Source organism: Corapipo altera, unplaced genomic scaffold (assembly GCF_003945725.1).
Source record: "Corapipo altera isolate COAL_440 unplaced genomic scaffold, ASM394572v1 61411, whole genome shotgun sequence".
Lineage (NCBI taxonomy): Eukaryota > Metazoa > Chordata > Aves > Passeriformes > Pipridae > Corapipo > Corapipo altera.
In genome coordinates, this window is record NW_020884875.1 from 10,957,555 (window position 1) to 10,972,422 (window position 14,868).

The following is a 14,868-nucleotide window of genomic DNA, read 5'->3' on the forward strand; positions in this document are numbered from 1 at the left end:
GCAAATCTATTAATGCTATTCATGTTGCCCCTGAGTTCTGTAACCACTGTGGACATGGCAAGGAATGTGCACAGGCAAAAGATATTTATGATCCTGAGGAGGACATTTGTCAGAGTTCATTCTTAAGTCAACACTTTTCCATTTTTTTGGTTTTCTACTATCTAATGAGGTACAAATCCCAAATGAAGTTTTCTCCATAATTTTGAGTATCTATTGCCAGTGTGGGTTATCTTCGTAGTACAAAGCAGACTGTACAGCTTCAGTTCCAGGGTAATTCTGTAAACCAGTGAGTCCCTCTGAAAACTTGAATCCATGCTTCATTAGTTACTGCTCTCAGAATTCTTTTATTGCTGTTTTTTATTGTCCATCTCCTCTTTAAAGAACTCTTAATCATTAAACTGCTTACTAATTACATACATCCCACATCACTGCATGTATACACTGTGCTAGTCAAAATGGCAGCTGGCAGCTCTTCAGAGAAGTGTTTGGGAGGAACAGAAGGGCCTCTCTGTTTAGTTTTGTTTATTGATTCCTTTAAAAACTCCTGCAAAACATCTTTTACAGTTTAGAAATTACAGATTTAACAAATTAAACTGTTTCTCATGTGTATGACAATGAATATTAATTACAAAAACAGATGTTCGTGAGAAGAAAATATTTGCCTTTACTTTTAAAGGTATACTGTATATTCAAGACACACAAGCTTTATTTTGCATTTATTTTTCTTATGCTGAAAGGTTTTTATTAAATAATTTTTTAAAAAGAACCTTTCCTCTTCATTATCTTTAATGTGAAAATCACAGTAGTTTGCAAGACAGACACCTGCTTTTTGAGAATAGATTATATTTTCTGTGGGGGAAATATGTCCTATTTTCGCCCAAATTCTTTTGAGATGGAGGTACTATGTACCTCTGTTGTTTGAACTCACTTCATTAAAATGTCTTAATGTGAACAATGTTGTATGGACTTTTAAGATGAATGAGAAAGTGATTAAATGTAAATAGAAGTATGAAAGAACGTAGAAATAGTCCTTTAAGAAACAATGTTTTTCTTGAAGGCATATTTGAGTAATTGCTAGAGTTAGAAGAAAAACAGTTAATTTTTTCACAGATATTTTAATTAAAACAGATGAAAGAAATTCTTACTTCAAAACTTTAGTTTTGTTATAGCAGTGCATGATATTTACAGAGGATCAACTTTACCAGTACTTTAAAAAGTATTCAAGAGGTTAAGGTACTGTGAATGACTATTTTGAAGACAAAAGTTATTTCTTCTGAAGAGTTCCATGTCAATCTATTTTGTCAGGATGCATGTCCCACAGATACATTCAAATGGAGAAACTAACAGGAAATGTGGAGGTGTTTTGGATTTAGAAGCACAGCATTGGTTTAAGGGGAGCTTCAGAACTACTGATTTTGTTAGCTTCAGTTCCAATAAAATTATTCAGTGTGATAATTTTTTTTGTACGTTCAGTTTATATTAGGTTCCTGTTCCTTGGGTACTGAAGGACAACACAGAATAAAAATAGAATTACACTTGTAGCCCAGACAGCCAACTGAATCCTGGGCTGCCTGAAAAGGAGTGGGGCCAGCAGGTGGAAGGAGGTGATTCTCCCCCTCTGCTCTGCACTTGACAGATACCACCCAGAGTACTGTGTACATTTCTGGTGTCCCCAGCATAAGAAGGACAAGGAACTCTTGTAGCAAGTCCGGAGTGCCACAAAGTAGATAAGAGGACTGAAACACTTGAAGACAGGCTGAGAAAGTTGGGGCTGTTCATCTTGGAGAAGAGGAGATTGCATGGAGACCTCATAGCAACCTTCCAGTATCTGAACGGAGCCTACAGGGGAGGCAGAGAGGGACTCTTTGTCAGGAACTGTAGTGATAGGACCAGGAGTAATGGGAATAGATGGAAAGAAGGGAAATTTAGCTTAGATATTAAGATGAAATTTTTTACATGAGAGTGGTGAGAGACTGTAACAGGTTGCCCAGGGAGGTTGTGGATGCCCCAAACCTGGCCTTGAGCAACCTAGTCTGGTGGGAGGTGTCCCTACCCATGGCAGTGAGGGTTGGGACCAGGTGATATTTAGGGTCCATTCCAACTCCCTTAACATTCTATGATTCTATAAGTTATGTAAATTGGCAAAGGATAATAATATTAGAGATGAGCTTGGATTTTGTACCTAGCGACTCTTCTGACCGGTTCCTGACCTCAAAAGTATTTATTGCACATGTTGTTTATGATTACACAGACTTGTTTGCGATCAATGAGATTGATGTTGATTCAGTGTTGATGGAAACTACCTTTTAAAGGCCAGGATGCTTCTGTTGCTCTCTTTTATTCTGTTGTTTTGCATTTACCCTGCATAATCTTCTGTGCATTTTTTTGTTCATGGTGGTAATGCCTGCTACAAACTGTTTCAGCTCCTTCTTGTATCAGTGAGATTGTCTCTCCCCAAAGTTCTCTTCTGCTGTCTCAAATTTCAGCTTGTAGAGGAAAATTCTGTCAGAATGGAAATAAAGCATCTCGGTACCCCCCTCCTTAAAGTAACACATAAGAGTCTTATGTATATATATAATAATAAATAAGAGTGGTTAATACTGTGAGAAAATAAAGGTAGCTAAACATCTAACAAAGCAAGCCAGCCAACAAGCAACAAAGCTCTTTAAAAATGTGCAGTCCTTCCATTCAAGAGAGCAAACAAAGCTTCATAAATTAGCTAGGTAATGCTTATGCCAAGTAGCATAATTTCTAAGTATAGCCTTATTCTCCTCCCTTTCATAATTTCGTTAGGGATGAGAGCTGGTTAGTTTTATGATTTTTTTAATTCCTGTAGTATCTTGTGGGTACTACTACAGTCTAAATTATATAGATGTAGTTACAAAAACGATTCTTACAGATAGGAAGCATCTGCTCACTACATTTTCCAAACTATTTCAGTATTTTTAATGAAAATCACATTTGATGTTTGTCTCCAGGAGGAAGAGAATAAATAAGTATCATGCTCGGGGGAGGTTTGTGTTTTTAGCTGAAGTAGCAAGGCTGAAGCTTTAATAATAGGCAAACCAAGGTCACTAGCTGTGGGTAGCTTGATTCCAAAAGCTTTGCTCTGGAGACTGTCTTCTGAGATAAAGTATCAGGATGAGTCATGGAGAGAAACAATTGCAAAAATGGATGATAAATCAGTTGGAAAATATTGTTTTAAAATGGATTTTGAATTGGATATGAAGCCAGTGTACAACATGAAGGAACAATGATCCCATTTGTCTCATACCTAAGTGGATTTTAAGTGTGTATTTTAAACTAATAGGAGTTTCCATATGGACTTTGAAGTTTGTTCCATATCTGAAATACTTAGCTAAAATAGTGTAAGGAGTTAGTGAGGATTAACTTATTTGGGAACATAAACGAATGGCTGTACTTCCACAGATGAAGGATTTGTCTAGCCAAGCACCTCCTCACTATGGCAATGCCTGGTAGCACATATCTAGGAAAGAGTACTGGGGCTAATCATTTGGGCCTTTCACCAGAAGTTTTGTGAAAACTTTCACATCTTCATCAGTTTGTGGCTGAAGAAATTCCTGAGACTGAGGTGATATATTTTCATATAAGAGCTATAAATTATTTTTTCATCTTTTCATCCAGTGGCATTCTGAAGCTTTTAGCATCAATTGTCTACACCTGCAGCTGTATCTTAGAGGAAAGATATCTGAACATGGTATATCCATGACACGTACACAGCCGGTACCCATTCTGTCTCTTGCTGTCCAGACATACTCTTGTAATTTAGACTGACAAGAACACCCATTACAGTTCTGTAGTGGTTGTTCATGCCTGCCTTTCTGCCATGTCTGTACTCCATGCAATCAGTGGCTTCTTGTTTATTCCCTCCCCATCCTGATTGTTTAGTGGTTAGCTTAATATTTTATCAATACAGACTCCATTTACTCTCTTATACGGATCTGAATCATGGGTCATCTACCGCCACCACCTGTGACTCCTAGAATGCTTCCATCAACTCTGTCTCCTCACAATCCTAAACATCCACTGGTCAGATTATGTGACCAATACATCTGTTCTAGAACAAGCAGCAATCACAAGTATTGAAGCCATGTTACTGAGAACACAGCTGCGCTGGACAGGACGCGTCTCCAGGATGAAGGATCACTGCCTCCCTAAGATCTTGCTCTATGGTGAACTTGCCACCGGCTGCTGCAAGAGAGGAGCCCCAAAGAGAAGATACAAGGACTCCCTGAAACAACATCTCAGCCTTGGCCATATTGATCAACATAACTGATCTACTCTGGCCTCCAGCCGGGAGGTCTGGAGACACACCATCTATAACGCTACTGATGCCTTTGAGAAAGCACGCAGGATCACCCTTGAGGAGAAAAGACAACACAGAAAGAATCGTGCCTTGCAGAATATACCACCTAAGGAGTCTTTCTGCTGTGCCTTTTGCAACCAGATGTGTCTGTCTCGTATTGGCCTTTTTAGCCACCAACGCATTTGCAACAAATGTGGGTAGAGCCCTTCCCAAATCTTCATTCGTGAAGCCTAGCCATGAAGAAGACAGACCTCATTATGGTCTTTCACTACTGTGTAACCAACTCCTCTTTAACAAATTGTTGATATTTGAAGTCCTTGATAACAGTTCAGACCATGTGGAAGGTGCCACTAATGTATAAACTGCCAGTGACACATCAGTTCTGTTCTGCCTACCTGGAAAGGAAACAAACTTCAATAATCAAAACAGAAACCATCCTTTTCCCCCTACAGCACTTTTGTGATAACTCAGTCAAGAAAGTAGGCAGGGAGTGGCACTTGAACATGAATTCAAGAGGAATTTCCTTGCCACTCTGTCACTGATAATCAGGAATAAAAAAAACCCTCATGTGATGTGCTGCTGTTTAACAGACAGTAAGTAGTCTGTGATCATCATCATGGCCAGTCTTCGCGAATGAAGATTTGGGAAAGGTCTTTACCCTTCGAGCCTGCGCGATGGATTTTTTAGGTGAGACACAGTGTGCGCTGAACTGAGCCCACCCTTTAATCCTAAGGTTCATCTTCCAGGGCGGAGTGAGCTTGGACAGTGGCAGTGAGGTCCTCAGGACGTAGGTTTGTTTAGAGTGACCTTCTCTTAGATGGATGGCCTTACAGGGCTGATGAGCTCCATCTGCCCAGAGGAGTTCCCTGACCGGGAATCAAACCCGGGCCGCGTCTGTGATACAGATAAGGTATTTAGCATACCTAAGTTCTGATCCCACTGTATGTTCAAACTATGCTCTAATACAGTGTAGATAAGTTACCTTTTATTCTAAGGCCACCAAAGATTAAAATCTGCTGAAAGCTCTGTCCCATGAGTATCCCTGACAAGAATTCCTGCTTATATTACAAGTAGAAGAAATTGTTGAAACTGGTTTGGGGTTTTTTTTGTGGGGTTTTTTTGTTTGTTTGTTTGTGGGGTTTTTTTGTTTGTTGTTTTTTTTAATGTAATTGGAACTTCTTTAAGTTCTCAGAACTCAACGCTGTTGTGTGAGAAGTATTGGTAGAGCTCTGAATTCTTTTATTTTTAACCCGAGTGCAGGACACACAGGCAACCCTACTGGAAGCTAATTGGGCCACAGAACACTTCACACTTTTCAAATCGTTCTGTATTTACCAAGTGCTTCATTTAGCTTAGGCTTCCACCTTTCAAAGTCTTCACAGAGACATCTAATTTGTTCCTTAGTAGGACAAATATGGTCTCCTGTGTGCACTAGAAAGATGTTCAGTGGCGGTTTAGTTGGTCCTAATTAATGAACCAGAAGGGAGATAATTTTATTGTGGTTACAGTGAAGTTCTTCTGTAAGGTCTTGGATATGTACTTCATGTTTCTTCCCTCAAAATCCTGGGTTTTAATCAGAAAATACAATATGAACGTGTCAAATTACACTGAATGTCAGTTCAACAATTACTATTGGAAATTTTATCTCATTAAAATACAGGAAACTTATGCTTAAAAGAGTTGCCAGGAATGTCTCTTCTGAGAACATTACAGTAGGTTTGAACAAGAACAACTGTACAGCAGAACTAAAAGTAACTTCAAAGAATCCTTAATTCTCTTAACTTCAAGAATCTGGATTTTATTCTAAATGTAGAAGTTTGGTCAGAGACAGTTAAAAGAAGCATTCCATGAGCTATCTCTAATTCACGTAGATATTTCTGATTTACTGTAGTCACGATGCAACTTTTTCTGTAACGATCTTATATGTTATTCTCACCAGACAATAAATTCAGTATATTTCGGAATCACTTAACTATTTTAACTAGTTTCAACTCATTTTGTTAGGGCTATCTCCCTCTGCCTGAGAGACTCTCTGTTTTGTCTGACATTACAAATCAATGTGCTGCCTAAAAATCTAGGGGAAAAAAATGCTTCTAAACTAGGAGTACGAGTACAGTCCTGAGACTGCAATAACAGGTTTCCATTTTAAGCGTACTATACGACTTTGGAAACTAGAGTATACTGAGTCTAATGATGGCATTGACAGCAAATCTTCTTGTGGTCTTTAAATTAGTTGGAACTAAATTTTTTAAATCTTTGATTCTGGCAGCTTTGGGTTCCTAAAGGTACTTTGAATCATGGTCAGAAGTTGCTCTCAGCAAAGTCTTTCTAAATCATTGTCTTGTGGTATGGTATTATTTCTGCCTAGCAATAGCTTTTCATTGTAGGAATTTGTAAGTGTTAACTAACATTGTTACTTGCTCTGAATGTGTGACATTAACAGCACTATCTAAGTACTCTCATAACAGGCCTGTATAGTGAAAATATTTGTTCAGTAGATGAGTAAGTGTTGTGGGGAGGATTGTTCTTTTTCTTTCTTACCAGGAATTCCTTTTATTTACCTGTTTTTCAGATAATGGAGGACAGACTTTGGCAGGTGGGAATAACTGGCCACTGAGAGGGAGAAAATGGACCCTTTGGGAAGGAGGAATAAGAGGAGTAGGCTTTGTTGCAAGTCCTTTGCTGAAACAAAAAGGTGTAGAAAGTCATGAACTCATCCATATCTCTGACTGGCTGCCAACACTGGTGCACCTTGCTGGAGGACATACCAATGGCACTAAGCCCTTGGATGGCTTTGATGTTTGGAAAGCTATCAGGTAACTTACATGTCATATCACCAAGTCAGCATTCTGGTATAAGAGTTTAATCAGCCCAGAAAACAGAACTGGAACTAGGAGGGAAATATTATGTGTTCCTTTCCCTAAATAAAGGGAAGGTATAAGTGCAGTTAATCGTGCAGTCCACGAGGGAATTATCCAGGTTGCAAATTAGTCCTGGTCACAGATACAAAGCCTCCATACAGCTTTAACTTGATATTTTGAATTTTTCAGTATAAACACAACAGCGCATAAGCAAGGTTTACTTTATCAAGAACACTCTGTGATCCCAAAGTATGTTAATTAATTTTGCGCAGCATGTAATAGAAGTAAATTTTATGGACCAAGACCTGCTCTCTACAGAGCCCAGTTGGGTGTCTCTGTAGCATGCATCAGGAATTAGACATGTAAAAAAATCTATGCAGACATTTAACTCACTGAACACAGATTCCACTTTGATGGTTTTTTAGTTTAGTACAGGGCCTAGTACTGCTCAAAGTGTAACCATTTGCATAGGCCTGTATCATGCTGTCCGGTAGCTCAAAAAGTGTGTGACATCAAGTACAAAAGTAGAATGGACCTGGTTCCTGAGGGGTTATGATGCTGTGACTGATTCTAGCAAGCTGGAATGCTCAGAAGCACAGTGCAGATATGCTTAGATGACTGGAGAAAAGAGCCAGTACAGCTCCAGCTGGGTAGATACTGTGACCAAACTACTTTTACTGGGCTCTGTCTGACTCTGTGCACCTCTCATGCTGGTGAGATTAACTGGGACATCCCAAACCCCATTATTTCACATAATGGAGTCTTCTGGGCATTAAAAGAAAAATGAGTTAAATCCCATACATTTTTCCTTTGGAAAAGATTAATAAAAGTGGTATCACAAATGCTGGATAGTGGGAGCTCTGGGCACATGTGAGTATGTGCTAATTACTGAAGCCTTGAGCTCAGCAGAGCAAGGAGAATAACAGAATGTAAAGAATAAATTAAATAGACATGAACTGGTAACGATTTTTTGCCCTGGGAATAAACTATCAAAAGAAACTCTGGTGTTACTCTTTGCAGTATCTTCAGTCAAGACTTATATTCAGTCAGTCCTTCATCTTTCAAAGCCTTTCTTTTATTTCAGTGTTCTTTTATTCTACTAAAATAGGTGTATTGTATGGCTGTCTTCCAAGTGGAAGAAGATAACGATATGTATGATTGAGGCCAGGGACCATTAACTTCCAGGAAGGAATGGAGACTCCCATCCAGCCAGAGAAAGAAAAATGTTTTACTTGTCAGTGTTCCTACGGGAAACTTAACATCAGCAAGATCCAGGGTACACCTAAACCGTAGGCTTTTTTTCCGGCTACCAGTGGAATTCCTGTCTACTTCAGGTTCTGTTTCAACTAGGTATTCTTTGCAATGGACCGATCTTCTCAGGTCAGATTACTTCAGCAGGAGAGTTACATGTTGGGAAGGATAGGTATGGCTGTGCCAGCACCCTACTGATATTTGAGTCCTATGTCTTTGTAAAGGGAATGAATGCAATATTTACTGGCACTGCTGCAGGGAACAGGTGACCCCTCCTGCCATGGTTTTAGTTCTATCAGTAGAGGGCCTCTGTCTGGACAGGTAAAAAGTCAGAATTTTTAATTGTTAGGCTGGTCTTTGGCTGACCTTGCAGCCAAAATGTCAAATTTCACATGATTTTCCCATGTAATCAGGATAAATGAGTGTATTAAATTTCATGATCATAACTCAAAAGGTCACTTGAATATTGGATAGCAAACAATGAAGGCACAGTGCCCTTTTCGTGGCATCTGATGGAAAGTTCAAATATATTGCTTTTATTGGACTAGGTGGCTAATAATGAGTGAAATTATAATTTGCTAAGATCCTAACTCATTTGAAAAAAGGAAATTGATAGCCACTCACCATGTTACGTCTATGGGGATTTTTTCAGTCCAGTCTAGTATAAATAGATGCACATGCTTCTTGTGAATCTTTCCTGGGTGGAGAGGGTACTTTAATCCTGAGCCTACTGTTTCTTATGTGTGTGTGTTCAAAAGAAAAAGATCATAAATTTGGAACCTTGGTTTAGATATTCAAAACAATATATGAGACAGTGCAGGTATTCTCAGAAGTCACAAAAATATTGAATCTATTTCAGTGATATCTGTCTGTTAATGATCAGTATTTAAAGGATGTGTTCTTAACATGCTATTTGTGTAACAATAGAAAGTAATATAATGTAATAATTTGTAACAAAATACTATACCACTGTAAATAAATATTTATAAATTTAATACAATATAGAAATATTAATATGTCTACAAAACACAGAAATTAAACTCAAAACCGTTAAATCCTAAGTACAAATTCTGAAATGCTAGACCAAAATGAACTTTCTGTCATAACTTAAAATGACTGGTAGTTCAAATTAGGAATCACATTACCATGACATTGATTAATATTAAGTTATTGTGCTAAAAAGAAGTGCTGAGAATCACATATGTGCCTAACTGTTCATTTCATGCCTGCTCTACTTAATTTTGACTTAAAGAACCAGAAGAAATTTAATGGTTAGGAGGAAATAGCATGAAAAGATGAAGTTCAGGAGCACATTTCTTGAGGACAAAAATACCTCCTTTTGCATTCTTTTTAGAAAGCTATGCTCTAAGTTGCTTTCAGACAATGCATGAAACTGAGAAAACACAATGTTTGTGTTCTCACTGCTTGAACACCTCATTAAAACTTTGCATGCTACTTAAAAGCTCTTTGACAGAGATTTGTACTCAAAAGCTTGTTTGCTCTTTCCAAATCAATCTGCTGACCCATTAGTGTAGAAAATACTGCTTCAACACTGTATCAGTGAGAGAGGTAATAGAGGAGGAATGTGATTTCGTTTAAAATAGAAACTGAAAAAAGACAGGTTTTGCTGCACTCTCACAGCCTGACAGTCTTACTCACCAAGAGATGTGTGTGTGTCTGAGAAGTCTGCCCAGCAGCCAGGCACTGGGGCAGAGGATTTCAAGCCATCCACCTGGCATCCCACCTCCATGATGCTTGTGAACAGATGTTGGATCCAGCATCTGTTGTTATGGTGGAAAGGTCTGGGCATGCCAGCTGTGAAGTCCTTCAAGCTGCTTCTGTGTTGTTCTTAGGCTGGGTACCATGCACAGGTCTGGTTGTGCCTGTTTGAATCCTTTTGATGCTGCTTCTATGTTCTGCTCCACCTCTGTGAGTCCCCAGGGGCCATTACTGTTTTGTCTCCAGATGTCCCTGTGGAACAGCTCAGATGTATTGCGATCTTGCTAATGTGCTAGTCTGGATTGTCATTAACATGGGCTGTAACGAGGCCCTTTCCCTGCTATGTGTTCATGTTGTTGTCTCCACACACAGACCTTCCCAGTCTTTCTCCAACTATACCAATCTTGGACTACTTTGTGCAAAATCCTGTTGAAGCACATCTTTAGACCAGTGCTTCATAATTTTTATTTTTCTTCAACTACCTTTGAGATGAAATTTAACTTCCTCTCTAATGTCTCTAACTTCTTTTTGAAAATAACTTAGGATAGTATCACTGTGTCAGCCTATTTTTGGATAGCTGCCAGATCTTTCCAGTCTCAGGTATAAACCTTTTACATAAATCATAGTAGATTCCCCTTTTCTAATGCCTTAGATTATCATGGTTAACACTACAATATATCTAGCACCTCTAAAATCATGTCATGTTACAAATTATTTCTGAAAATACGATGATAATATCAATAATATATTTTACAAAAGTAGTAATTGAGAATATGAAAAACAGTACTAAAATGCAACTAGTCAAGGAATCTAAACCATACTGCATATTTCCAAGCAAGTATCTCAAAAGGCACTTGCATTTCTGGGAAACATCTGTTCGCCAGATGCTTGCTACTCTATTGAAATTGAGATACTAGGCAAAATAGTTTTCCTTATGTAAAAATTTGCATTGGCTGGCAATTTTTTTAATACATATCTTGATTTTCAGTACTGAATATCTAGCATGTCCATGCTCAGAAAAAATATTGTATTTTGCATTAATGTAAAAATGGAAAAGTAAATGGTAGAGCGCGTAAAGCAGTATGATAGCACATGAGAGATTCAGGATAAAATACTGTAAAAAGAACTTATTTTGTAAAAGCTTATTAGTGAGCATAGGCTTTCAAATTTTACATATTTTGCAGGGCAAGTTTCAATTTTACATTTGTGTAGTATTGGAAATATCAGAATTGATTAGGTGAAGTAAATGAAGAAAGATCAGTTTGAATTCCTGTGTACTAAATGGTTACATTCATTTTTGGAATTAAACACCTGTTTGAAAAAAACTTTCATTGTTTTGGTATAAATTAATGCTGAAGAAAGAGCATCAAAAGCTGAGAGTAATGTTTATTTCCAGCATATCTGAAATATATTTATTTTATGAAAGCATTACAGATATGACCCAGAGAAATATGACAAGGTTATAAAGGCTGAGATTTTGCAGAGTGACACTGAGGATGTTTTTGTGCAAGATAAACATATTTACCCTGAAAAACCTTGCATTCCTTCCCAAGGACATGTTTAACAACAACAAAAGAGAAAGATTGCGTGTAGATATTTGTTCGCATTCACTAAGGAATAATAGATCTTCCTATAAATTTTAAAAACTTTGCAAATGAGAAGATAAAGCAGTGTTCTCAGCATAAACTAGCTGATTATCATACCAATGATGAAATTACAGTGTATGCTTTCATTAAGCTGTTCTTACCTAGAGGACTGTTTTGGAAAATGGTAGCTTTTAACTGCTTAAATAATTAAGACATATCTTAATTATTATACCATCAGACATGGTAGAATAATACCCAGACAAAATAAAAAGTTCCTTATTTTTAGGGAGAGGGATGAGGTATTAAAATATTGAAGTCTAAAAATAAACATTCTAAAATTAAACCATTGTAAGATATGGTTACACTGGCAGTTACTAAAACAGAAAGGCAGGTTTCCCTAGGGAATTTTGTTTCTTTGTTATTGTAGCTGTGTTGGCTAGACTATATTCCTGATGCAAAATGTCCTTGCAGGACATCTGCCAAAGTGAATCTGTAGTAGAATCTGTGTGTGGAGTTTTGTAAGTGAGAAGGAGGACAGAGTTTAGGCATAGGGAAAGGGACCTCTGTTACATGTGTAAATTCCCTACTTTTTGTCCCCAGAATGTTGTTTCTGTCTTCCTGATGTCTTTTGCTGTCAGAGAGGTGCTTTCTTCAACATACAGTGCCAAATTCTTTTCTCTGGATGTTGTTTTATGAATAATATGTGCTGGTTATAAGTTCAGTATCACTTAATAATGCTACAGAGCGTAATGCAGGAATGTCATAAGCTTCAGGGAGTATATCTCATGATTATATATAAATCACATTTCCAAGTTACTAATGCCGTTATTCTATCCCAGAACAAAAATGGATTCCATAAAAATGACAACTGCAGCATGAAAAACTTAAATCAATGCAGGTGTAATCTTTATTTTTTGTGTTCTACCACCTGCACAATAATGTTAATAGCCATGTTTAGTGTATAATATGCACTGTCCACATTAAAAGTTATAAAGGAAATTAATGATACGATAGTAATACAAGTCTGCTTGAACACTGTAAATATAGTTGGTATAATCATAGACTCATATGGAATTGTAGAACAAGTTGGGTTGAAAGGGACCTTTAAAGGTCATGTAGTCCAATGCCCCTGCCGTGGTCAGGGACATCTTCAGTTAGATTAGGTTGCTCAGAGCCCTATTCACTTGACCTTAAATGTACCCCAGGGATAAATCATCTGCTACCTCTCTGGGCAGCCTGTACCAGTGTTTTACTACCATCGTCATAAAAAATTTCTTCCTTATATCCAATCTAAATCAACCCTTCTTCAGTGTTAAACCATTACCCCTTGTCCTGTCACAACAGGTCCTGATAAAAAGTCTGTCCCCATCTTTCTTGTAGGCCCTCCTCATGTACTGAAAGGCTACAGTAAGGTCTCTCTGGAGCCTTCTCTTCTGCAGGCTGAACAACCCCAGCTCGCTTTAGCCTTTCCTCAGAGGAGACATGCTACAGCCCTCTGATCACTTTTGTGGCCTCCTATGGACTCTCTCCAACAGGTCCATGTCTTTCCTGTGCTGAGGACCCCAGAGCTGGAGGCAGCGCTCCAGATAGGGTCTCACCAGAGCAGAGTAGAGGAGGAGAATCACCTCCCTCAACCTGCTGGTCACACAGCACTATGTGAATACTGAATGGTACAATATGAATATTGAATGTATAAAGATGAGAAGTAAATAGGAGGAAGTTACTTCATCTGTATTTGTCTCCGGTGGAAGATACTGAATTACTTAGCATAACTCTGGTGGTTTTACAATATACTGAGAAATGTAGATCCAGCTCAGAAACTGCAAAATAAGAATATCTTCCTGGGCAGTTACTGCAGAATCAATGACACGCTATAAATTCACATCCTGGTGTAAGTTGTGCTAACTGGTTCATGTTACTGTTACCTATAAACAGATGGCAAAAGGCACACTTGGAAACAGCTGTCAGTGGAGCACATAGAGACAGTTAAGAGTTTATTAAATCTAAGATAAAATTTGTTCAAATAAGGCCAGGTGTTCCTTAGTTAAGAGTGTGACTACTGTAGATATTAGGGGGGTGCATGGTGGTGGAATTAACCTTTCACTCACATTTTGGGAAAAATATTTTTGTGGCAGTTTCTATACATTGAATTACTAACACTGTATCTTAATTATTGTACTTCTTCTATATTAATTATAATAGTGTATTATCCGAACACATTTAATCTTTCATCCAATTCTCCATGTTAGTTTTGTACTTATTCAAGATGTGTAGCATCCAGAAATGGTTTTAGAAATGCAATAGAACAATATTAATTTTAATTATTTGTTACTGAAAATTTTAAATTACAGGTAAATATTGTTTAACTATATATTTTATGTATTAAAATAATTGTAACTTTTTTAGCTCTCAACTAAGGTTTATATTACCTGACATTTTTATTCTTAATGTCAAGCAACTTAGGGGCCCTGGTTGAATTTTTGTGTCTTAAGTGAAGCTCCATAATGAAAACAAACAGTTTAAATTATTTGGAAATTTCTAAAAGGATGTGTTTAGGTTCACTATCAAATAATAAAATATTGTTGTGTCTTGATGTTGCCAAGGTTCTTTCTAGTTATGTCTTCCTACTCATGCTGCCCTTTATAAGGAGTAAATTTTTTTTTCCACTTAACTAAGAAAATTTGTGGGTAAGTTCAGAGGCTTATTCCACACCATCTCTGTGTAGCCAATGGCTAGAAAAAGAAGGATGATTTTTTTTTTCAAGAAGATTCAGAGTATCTAAATAATCCTAGTGAGATCAATTACAAATCAAAGGTGGGGTTTTTTGTGGGATAGCGATGCCTGTGGTGTTTTTTGAGGCACCCAGCCAAAATGCTTTCAGCACTAATTCAGGTATGCAGAGAGCATAGCAAATGCCATGCCAGCTTATGCTGTAAAATTTGATTCTTAAAGCTGATTTTTGTAAAACTGTGCTTTGGTAGGGCCACTTCTCTGCTCTGTAAACTTATGAATAATCCCCATAAACACCAATGAAATTAGGGGAAACTTATAAGGGCAAAAGCTGTTTCTACTAGGCTGGAAAAGAGCATTCAGATTAAAGTTGATAGTAATTAATTTACAGATG

The 14,868-nt window shown here is 37.7% G+C and overlaps 1 protein-coding gene across 1 annotated transcript in view; it reads left to right on the plus strand.

The window, feature by feature from the left end:
• ARSB (arylsulfatase B) overlaps nt 1–14,868 on the plus strand; it is a 68,831-nt gene that overhangs the window by 27,448 nt on the left and 26,515 nt on the right. Inside the window, exon 5 of the mRNA XM_027634547.1 lies at nt 6,900–7,143. Within this exon, the coding sequence (XP_027490348.1) occupies nt 6,900–7,143 (244 nt within the window). The remainder of the gene's footprint in view (nt 1–6,899; nt 7,144–14,868) is intronic.